At 46.0% G+C, this 10,693-nt stretch overlaps 1 protein-coding gene across 1 annotated transcript in view; it reads left to right on the top strand.

Annotated features, from left to right (window-relative positions):
- Positions 1-718: 718 nt before the first annotated feature.
- The window catches only part of PGM1 (phosphoglucomutase 1), a 54,240-nt gene continuing 44,265 nt past the window's right edge, over positions 719-10,693 (top strand). The window contains exon 1 of the mRNA XM_057717454.1: positions 719-1,151. Coding sequence (XP_057573437.1) covers positions 906-1,151 — 246 coding nt within the window. The 5' untranslated portion in view covers positions 719-905. The remainder of the gene's footprint in view (positions 1,152-10,693) is intronic.

Raw genomic sequence — 10,693 nt, 5'->3', positions numbered from 1 at the left:
CTCCACTTATCATGGGGTTACCTCCTGATATACCCATTGTAAGTTGAAAATATTTAAGGGGAAAACTCATTTAATACACCTAACCTAGCAAACACTGTAGCTTAGCCTAGCATACCTTAAAGAGTACTTACTGTAGCCTGCAGTTGGGCAAATTCGTCTAACACAAAGCCTATATAATAATAAAGTGTTGAATGTCTCATCTAATTTATTGAATACTGTAGTGAAAGGGAAACACAGTATGGTTGTATGGATACAGATTTGTTCTACGTGTGTTGGTTGTTTACCCTCCTGATCAGGCTGACTGGGAGCTGGGGCTGGGTTCGCTGTCACAGCTCAGCATCGCCAGAGCACAGAGTACCTACTGCATATTGCTAGTCTGGGAAAAGATCAAAAATCAAAATTAGGAGTACGGCTTCTAGTGCGTGCTTACTGCTTTCAAGCCATCATAAAGCGTTAAAATCCTACGTGGAATCTTCCCAGGTCTTCTAAGTCCGGCTGTCCCTACTTCTGTTTTTCCCACTCTGCCTCAAGTCTTTGCCCTGTGACTCGGTCCCTACCCCTAGCTCTGCTCTTCCACTTAGGGGAGGGGCCATGGATTTCACTTTACACTGGATTGGTTTACGAGGGGAGGGTAAATCAGAGAGGCTCCACCCATCCCACAGGAGGCCTGGGGCTGGGCATTCCTTATTCCCCCTCCTCTCGGACCTGCTAGGAGGTGGGCTGGCCGCGAAGGGAGGGCCCCGTCCGCTGTGCCTTTAAGGAGGCGGGACGAGCGCTGCCCAGACAGCCGGCGTTGCCCGAGCCCGTCCGCGCCCTCGCCCCAGAGCAGCTGCAGCCACAGCCTCAGCCGCGGCCGCCCCTCGCTCAGCAGAGTCCGCTCCGGCCCCAGGAAGCAAGTCGCCACCATGGTGAAGATCGTCACGGTTAAGACCAAGGCGTACCAAGACCAGAAGCCGGGCACGAGCGGGCTGCGGAAGCGGGTGAAGGTGTTTCAGAGCAGTGCCAACTATGCCGAGAATTTCATCCAGAGTATCATCTCCACCGTGGAGCCGGCGCAGCGGCAGGAGGCCACCCTGGTGGTGGGCGGGGACGGCAGGTTCTACATGAAGGAGGCCATCCGGCTCATCGTCCGCATCGCCGCCGCCAACGGGGTAAGGGACGGGCCCGCTCGGCAGGCGCCCTCGCCGCCCGCCCGCCTCCTGCCGCGCTGCCGCGGGGCCACTTCCGCGCACGCCGCCGCAGTCTCCACCCTCACGCTCCTCTGCGCTCCCGCTTCCCGGCCCGGGGGCCGCGCGGAGGTCGCCCTGGGCCAAGCAGTGGCTACGCGGCGCCGCCGAGCTGCTCTTCTGCCCGCTCCTCCTATCCCTACCCCCACCTCCCCCGGATGGGCAGGAGGCGGGGAGGTGCGGAGCAGGGCTTGACCTTGGGAGGCCCGACCCTCCGCCCCCTGCCCTTCCCTTCCCTGTCCTCCTCCCCCGTCCCCTCCCCGGCCGCCGTCCAGGCCTCTGACATTTACATGAACCTTTTCTGCCGGTGAAGATACAGTTACCGAGCGGAGCGCAGTCGCCTTAACCGGCAAAGGTTAGAGGCCGCCGCCTTGCTCAGGACTCCTTTGCATCCCGCCGCGTTGCCTGCTATTCTCGTCTGGGACTGGCGCCTCCCGCTGGCTGCGAGCCCCGAGGCCTTGGGTACCCGCCCCCCTGCAGTGGTCAAGCGCCGCAGATCCGAGGCGGCGGCCGCAAAGTCCCTTTCCCCATCCCTTAGTTTGCGCGGACGGAGCTTCTGCCCTCTGCCCTGGCGCGGCCCGGTTGCTGGGGCACAGGCTTTTGAAAAGGCTCGTCTTTGCTCGGTGTTGCTTCTGGATCTGTTCCACCGAGCGGGCTGGAGCTGAATTTTCATTAGAACAGAAACTACCTACCCAAGGGCGCTCTTATGTAAGCAGTCCTGGCCAGCCAGGAAATTAGCGCAACACCTCGATTCCGCCCACACAGCTAAGGAACGTTAACTGACTTAATTGGGCAGGTCCACTCAGGTGAAACTTTGAGGTCGATTTTTCAGTAAACCTGCTACGCATGCGAAAAATGTGGATTTATAAGATAGGTAAATCGGGGCTGATTGTTCACTCACTCTTATAAAAAAAGTTATCTAACGAGTTTTTTTTTTTTTTTTTAAGGTTTCTTTCTATATTTAAGATGAGATTTGACTTATACTCACCTCTTCTGGAATTCATTCCCTTTAGTAATATTTTTATCCATTTTAGCAGTGGTTTATTTCTCTTATTAACAAATTGAGTGCCATTTTGCCAGGCTCTGTGGAAAGTACTTCACTTGCAGTATCTCATTTATCCTCCTGTAGCCTTATGAGGTAGATGCTATTACGGGCATCTTCAAGATGCCAGTGAGAAAACCGAAGCTTGGGCAGGTTAACCAGGAACTCTAATGGCAGCACTGAGAATCGAGTACAGATTTCCTGCCGATTTCAAGGACTTGAACAGTTTCTGGGAATGAAGAGACCCTTGAGTCTAAAAAGATCTATTTTCCAGTTGTCCCTCAAATCTAAACTGGGAACAATCTGCATCTGCCTCTCTGGGTCGAATAGTTATAAGCATCAGTGAGGGAAGATTGTCTGGATTTGTTTTCTTTATGCTCCTGAGTTTTCAGACAATCTCAGATTCCCTTGAAAGAGGAATGACAGAAGAATAAACAAGAGCTGTATCCCAGTATAGCTCTTGTTCATTTCCCTGTTATCACCTGTGTTGAATTGCATTTCTTCAACAAATACTGAGCCTATACTCTGTCCAGAGGAATGGGTGGAATAAAAAGATGATTTAGAAGCAAGACTTGTCCCTGAGGGGCTTACAGCATAGTGGGAATTTAAGGGGTCCAACTGGAAAACTTGGGAGTAGTGTAGGATGGAAGAAAAGAATTACTTAAGACTAAAAATATATGTTCTTAAAACCTCGTCACCCTTTTGCTACTACCTTATTGCTCTTCCCCCCTTTTAGCCAAGCTTTGTAAAAGTTGTCTGCATTCACCATCACAGATTTCTCACCTCCCATTCTCTCACCACCTCACTGCAGTCTGGCTTCTGTTTCTTCCACCACTCCATTGACATTGTTCTTGCCAAGGTTGCTGATGACCTTCTGGTTGCTAAATCCATTGAACCCTGTTTAGGCCTCATCTTATTCGACCTTCCTGTTGCATTTGGCACTCCTGACTTTGTACTCTTTTAAAGTTTTCACTCCCTTGTCTTGATCACTCTCTCCTGATTCTACTCACACTTTTTGAGAGTTCTTACATGGACTGCTCACCCCACTGACACACTAGTTATTCCCTAGGTTTCCATCCTTAGCTCACTGCTCTCTGATTTTATTCTCTCTCTCTCTCCTCACCAGGGATTTAAATATGCTAATCCTTCTCTTCTGGTGCAATTCAGATAGCATTTTCAGAAAGTTTTCCCCAGCAGCCCCTCTCTGCCACTCTCCTCCCTTAACCGATCTTTCCCCATACATACCTCTAGAATAGATGAAATTGTTTATGTGTGATACTGCATTGTACCCAGGACAATGCAGCATTCAATGAATCCTTGTTCTATTGCCCTGAATTATGAATTGTGAAGTATATGGAAACTACTTCAAGTATATCCCAGCACTTAAAGCCAGCAAATAGTTTACAGCCAATACATTTATTCTCATTAAACATTTATTATGTGCTAACTGCTTATCAGTTATTGTGCTAAGTACTTGGGATAGAATATATTCCTGCCCTCAGTAAATACATAGTCTAGGAGGAGACAGGAGTAAGCAGACAGCACACAGCACAGCACGTGTTAGGTGTTGTGAGGGAGTTATGTGCCAGATGCTGAAGGGGCAGGAGCATGGCGGGCTGTACTTGGGAGCGGAAGGGGAAACGAAAAAGTCTTCAAGAGGGGTGGTAGCGGGATTGAGGCTTCAAGGATGAGTTGGCGTTTCTAAGGTGGATGTGTTGGGGGAGGAATTCTAGGCAGGAAGAATAAAAATCATAAGGGTTGGGGACAGTTCTCTTGGGCAAGTTATTCAGTTTCTGATCCTTTCTCCCCCTTGTCTGTGAGACTAGGAATGATGATACACACCCAGCAAGCCTCTTGCAAGGATTAAATGAAACAACATAGTTAAAAGTACCTGGCAGCCCCTTCTCACCTGGACACTGTTTGAATGACACTTGTAGGGAAACCTCAGGATGAGTTTGAGGGAGGACTTTCTGTTGTCAGTGTTCTGCTGATATGGGGACACTAAGTTAATCATACCCAACCTGATATTAATGCCCCCACCCCCACCCCGATCTCAGTGTCGTCTGCTACCATCCTCTGACTCTCAATGGCCCCAATCAAAATAGAGGGATGCCTTGTTAGTCAGACCTCAATTGGGTACAAGCAACAAAAGCTTAGATTAGCCCAAGCAAAAAAGGAGGGAATTGGGGGTACCTTCCAAATGCTCATTTATTGCTTAAATCTTTCCCCAGACTGAAAGTGTCCTCAGCCACTCCCAGTAGGAGTCTAGTATTTGGAGCACAGTCCTGGGGTATTAAACAACTTCCTTCTGTTTACCGTCTCTTGCATTCCAGGAACAGAGGGGGCAGTGCCCAGTCTCTTTTCCTGACTTTGTGACTGTGGGCCAGGGACACTTGAAATATTTGCTGTAGTGAGAAAGTAAAGCCATATGTGCAGAAGTATCTTGTAAAATATAAAAGATGAGGTGTGTTTTTAGTGTGGTTGCTTCCTGTAGAGTGTGAAACAACAGAGTTGGAGGGTGGGGCTGTCTCCAACCTACCTCTTCAACATGCTCTGCTCTCTCATACCTGGTTCCACCTGGAGCATTCTTCTCTCCCCTTCCCCTTCAGGTCTGGGTTTAGTTGTCACTTCTCTGCTCCCAATCCCTGAGTCAGGGGCACTGCTTTTCTGCTCTCATAGCCTGTCTCGCCCACCCCCATAATAGCACTGGCTGCATCTTATAGTGGTTGTTGGTTTGCTTGTCTGTAACCCACCTGGCCTCCAACACAAACCGTTTTTGTTTTTTTTTTTTTCATTTAAAATCACTATTTACTAAGCTACTTAAGCATAAAAACCTTCTTGACTGTAGGTCTCAAGTAGATGAAGACTGGGCTTGTCTTCTTCTCTGCTTTATCCCACGAGACCACTGAGATTAACTTCGAGTTCATCTTGAGCTCCCCGCCAGTGTCTGTGATCCTCACACTGGCTGGTTTGGTCCCAAAGTGGTTACTCACCCCGCTGATTCAGCCCATTGAACTCACACAATGTAGTGACAATTTCAGCTCACTCTTTAGCAACACAGGTGTTTGTAAGCATATTAGAGTTCCATATAAGAGACTAATATTTCTTCAGAATCAAATCCTTACTCCCAGATCATACCATGTGGTGACTCAGGAGGAAAGTCACTTACCGCAAATCCTACCCCCAAATCCTACCAGGTGGGGACCTGGGAGGAAAGCACTCCTTGGGCAGAATCATTCACACTCATCAGCAGGCAAAAACAAATTCATCTATCAATTGCCAAAATGAGCTGTATGATATAATCGATAGGAAAACAGGATCTCACCCTCCCTGTATGCCATTAACAACGGTTTAAAAGGAAGAAGCCAAACTTAACCCTGGGAACATTTTTATAACATATGGATACTCGTATCAACCCTGGGCTGGTGGAAACTGGTATTTCCCAGTTTCATTCTGGGGTCCTCTTGCAATCTCACATGACTCACTTGTATATTAAAAGCTCTGGAAGTCCTACTTAACATTGCCCAATCCAGTTTCCCCAAACTTTTAACTAGGATATTATAACAATCCCTGAAACTACTTGCTTTGGGATATACTTATTGATGGAAAAAATCAACTGAATGAAGTATCAGAAGATCAGAGTCCTGGTTCCAACTCCGCCATTTCTAGCAGGTTAGACAAGTCAGCCAAATCATTCTGTACCACCACCTACCTGTACCATTTCTTCTTTTGAGAAACACTTTGGGGTACTGGAAGAGGAAAAGGAAAGAAATTGTTTCCAATACAAAAACATAGTGTTCACAGTGTTTCAGACTCATTGGCCTGACTTGATTGGCAGTCATCGTTGTATTTACTCAGGGCTTCACTCACCTTTTCTATTTTGTGCCTCAGGGACTCACCTGAGTGGTGATTCGGGTAAGCATTGGGAAGGGGGACCTCCAACAGTTGAAGTTAAAAATGCAACAAAACCCCAAGGAAAAGGCACCCCCTTTTCACCCTTTCCAAACATCCCCCCCTCCCCACCCCAGGGCTACTCCTTTGTGGCCTGTCCCCTTTGAGGACACCAGGTAAGAAAAGTCTTCTCCAAATTCTCGCAACTGAAGGCAGGCCCTCAGTTACTTGGCACACTCAGTAATCATTTTGAAAAGGTGATTCCCCACTTTGAGCACAGCTCCAATGGCCACAGAATGACTGGGTATGTCTTTGTCAAGTTCAAGGAAATTTAAGGGAGAATGAATGGATCATTGAAACTTGCCTGCTTAACTTTCTTAGGTGTGTAGCCCACTCACATCTTCCTTCTGAAAGCTCTTCTAAAGTCTGAAAGGGTCCAAAATATGTCACTGTGGTATTAAAAACTATTTTGAGCTGAAGGCATTTGAGAATAGGCATTTTTCTGAACTCCTTTCTCTGCTTAAAAGCAGAGGCTCCTCAAATGCCATAAATCCCCTCCCTGGGGGAGAGTTTCTGGAAACCAGGGAAAATTGACTCAGTGCCACACCTAAACAGACATTATCACAAAATTATAATATCCCCTACCCATTCCTTAAAGGCCCCATTTATCTTTCTGGAAAGTCATTTGTTTTTCCAATTCCGATAACCACAGTGAGAGTTCTCATCTAGATAGAGTTTTGAAGGCTGGAAACATTAGCTTTTATTTATTGGCCTCTATGCTTTGTCCCTCCCCTTATTTCTCCATCAGCTGGTGGGCACTTTAAGACAGTAGGAAAAGCTAGCCTGGGTAAGAAGGCAGTATGCTTAATGGGTTATTTGCTGGTAGGCTCATTCCCACCATCTGGCAGAGAATCCCAGGAAAGATTTGAGGCCACAGCCTTTTTTTTTTTTTTTTGCTATGTCTCCTGCTTCCTGGGTAGCTGTTTTAGCTTGGGTACAGCAATGGTCTTCATCTCAGCTCTGTAGTGCACAAATTACTGAACTTGGGCAACATGGTATACAAGCCACAGTCAAAGAAAACTTTCTCTAGCAGAACTGTAACCTCCATTTCTACCTGCAGACTGGCTGGTCCTTGCCTGAGCTCCTCTCTGTATTGTGGCAAGAAGCAGCCAACAAATACTCCTGTTCTGAATTTCTCTAACCATGTGTGTAGAGCTACAGGTTTGGTTGGCCCGTGGTCTGCCTTCCAAAGTAGCAGTGGTAAAAATTTTACCACGGCCATAAAAAGTATACCTATTTTAGATTCTATTTTGCTACAGAACACCAAATTTTATCATTAGTTGAAAACGTAGGTTTTGGCTGCTAGAGCAGAGTTCTAAAATAAGTTGCTTAACATAAAAGTTCATGGTAATAGAAGCCTTTCTGTAATAGACAGGGTGCGGGCAGTCCAGGGCTGGCGTGGTGGCTCCCCTGTGCCAGAGGATGCCCGGTTCTTTCCTGTTGCTGCTCAGCCTCCCCTCGTGAGTTGCCCTTAGCTACATAGTCCAGCATGGCCGCCTACCACTATGTGGTCATTCCAGCCAACAGGAAGGGGAGGAGGAGGGAGGGAGGCACATCTTTCTCCCAGGCTGCATGGAATCAATTTCATTCCTGTCCCATTGGCTGAAACATAGGCGAAGGCCTCCTCTCGCAGCACGGGAGGCTGGGAAATACAGGCACACCTCATTTTATTGCACTTTGCTTTATTGCACTTCGCAGCTACTGCGTTTTTTGCAAGTTGAAGATTTGTGGCAACCCTGCGATGAGTGTTTCCAACACCATTTGCTCATTTCGTGTCTCTGTGTCAAGTTTTGGTAATTCTCACAGTATTTCAAACTTTTTCCTCATTATTATATTTATTATGTGATCTTTGAAGTTACTATTGCAAAAAGATAACTCACCGAAGGCTCAGATGATGATTAGCATTTTTTTTACCAATAAAGTAAATTAAGGCATATGCATTTTTTTAGACATAATGCTATTGCACACTAAATAGACTTCAGAATAATGTAAACATAACTTTTGTATGCACTGAGAAGCCAAAAAGTTCCTATGACTTGCTTTATTGCGATATGCACTTTATTGCAGTGGTCTGGAACAGAACCCGCAGTATCTCTGAGGTATGCCTATAGCGATGTTATTCTGGGTGCTATGTGTGAGGCTAAATATTGGGGGTGTCATTCTGAATGAAAGGGAGAGTTGATGTGGAGGAACACCCCACCGCCCTCATCATCCTAAACATGCTTTCCACATTTAGCGAAAACCACTCAGTCATTTTCAAGTGATAGAGTTACAGAGGGAATGTAGAAACTGAATTTGATATCACTAACTAGATTTTTTGGAAAGACCTTGACTATCATGTATTCCAACGACAAGCCTAGAGAGGAAGCTAGGCACAATCATTCTCATTGTGGAGGACTTTTAAAATACAATGACTTTACGGAGATATAATTCACACACCACACAGTTCATCCATTTGAAGTGTAAAACTCAGTATTTTTTAGTGTATTTACAGAGTTATACCACCATCACCACAATCTAATTTTAAAATATTTCCATCACCCTAAAAGAAGCCCTGTGCATGAGCAGTCAATCCCCCTTGCTTCCCTACACCTTCAGTCCTGAGCAACCATTGCTGTACCTTAGGCCTCTATAAATTTGTATGAGTAGATTTTACACAGACTGACTGTCCAGTTTTGGTTGCCAGGCAGAAGAAGTTATATCTGCCAGGTGAAGCCCTGGGAACGTGAGAAGCAAAGGCAAAGAGTCCACATTAAGAACATGAGTTAGTGTCCTATGCTTCTGTACACACTGTCCTAGCATTGAAGATAACAGAGTCAGAGAGAATGTCCTCATCCTCGAGGAGCCTCCAGTTGAAGGAGAAAGACTGACACAAAAACAGATAATCACCAATAAGTTTTATAAGAGCTAATACCTGAGGAAAAAGAGATGGCTGAGGATGTTCAGGGCAGGGACGCCTGTCCCAGCTTGAGGAGGGATGTGTGTTTGGGGTGGGGGTGGGGGGGGTGGGTAGTGTGTCCAGCAAAGGCTTTCTGCAGGAGACGAGTCTGATTTTTCTCAGCGGACTCCTTGTCCAAAGCCGACCAGGCTGTCAAAGAAAGGAGGAGAAATTTCTCCAGGAGAATAGCTTCTTCATTTTCATGAGTATAAGCAATCAGATTTCTTTTTTTTTAACAAACATATTTGAACTTATATATCCAAATTAGTATCGTGCTCTGCCAGATCACCGCTCTGGGAACCGTACACTTATCCCAGTGATGCATCTAGTGCGCAAAGCATTTTGAAACTCCTCTATGGGAATTATTTTTCAGCGAGTCGGTTTATGGGTCACCTAGGGAAACCAGTCACATTATTTTATAGTCATGCCTCATTTTTCACCTAAAACGATGTAACAAGATTTGATCACCCACTTTATTCATTAGACATGGCTCCAACCAATTTTCGTCTCTTTCCAAAGTTCACAGATATTCTCAAAGGATGAAATTTGTTATGACTGAAGACTTGCAAAGAAAGTGCCACAGACTGTAAAGACGGTTGCCCGAAAAAAAGAGTTCCAGAAATGTTAGTGCAATGTCAGCATTGTTTGGATACGCATGTTGCTTCCCAGGGTGCTTGTTTTGAAGGAGAAATATTAATTTAGATAAAACTACTCTGGTGTAACTGTTGAAAATGAGTTACGTTTTATACTGTTCAAGCACACTGCCCTGTCCAGAAGGTTTTAGAAGACAGTTCATGCTGAGGGAGATTCTGGCGTTCTACTTTCCTTCTGCAGTTTACCGCCGTGGCCTGGGGATCCAGTTCTCATCCATCCTGGTAAACAGCTCAACATGCTTTGGTGCATTTAGAAGTTGTACACGATAGGAAGGTTTGTGAAAGCCCAAGTAGACAAAATGATAGTGAGCCTGGAAGGGAGTCCTGTCAGCTCAAAGTCACAAAAACCACAAACCTAGATGTTAAGCCTGTGCCCACCTCAACTCTGAGAGATGATCCCATGATTGCAAGGAGGCCAGAAAATGGAGCTGGGATGGCATAACTGGGTTGGGGTGGGGAAAGAAAGACCTTTTGCTTTGGTAATAAAACTATTATGTTATGCTGCCCCCATGGGGACTTCGAAGAAATGCATTCCGTGGAGTCAAATGAAATCCATTTAAAAAATGAAGCAAAAGGGAAATAAGTGTAGGAAACTCGGATGGGATTGGGAATAAGGTTGGCTCCTGTCACAAAAGCCAGCTGCCTCTCGGACCTGAGCCGTGCAGTTGGTGCCAAGTGCTCTGAGGTCAAATTCATGAGAAACATGCTTATCACACAGTTCACCATAGCCTTGTACCCAGTAAGCAGATTTGGTACAAAGAGAGTAAAAATATCTGCCTTAAAGATTAATGTGAGGATAAAGTAAAATTTGTGAAGCAGTCATCACAGTGTCTGACGCTGGAAGTATGTCGCAAACAGAAGATTCTGATGATTCTAAGGATTA

The sequence above is a fragment of the Hippopotamus amphibius genome, chromosome 1 (genome assembly GCF_030028045.1).
Source record: "Hippopotamus amphibius kiboko isolate mHipAmp2 chromosome 1, mHipAmp2.hap2, whole genome shotgun sequence".
NCBI lineage: Eukaryota > Metazoa > Chordata > Mammalia > Artiodactyla > Hippopotamidae > Hippopotamus > Hippopotamus amphibius.
Note: the sequence above shows the minus strand (reverse complement) of the source record. Positions and strands in the feature narration are given on the sequence as shown.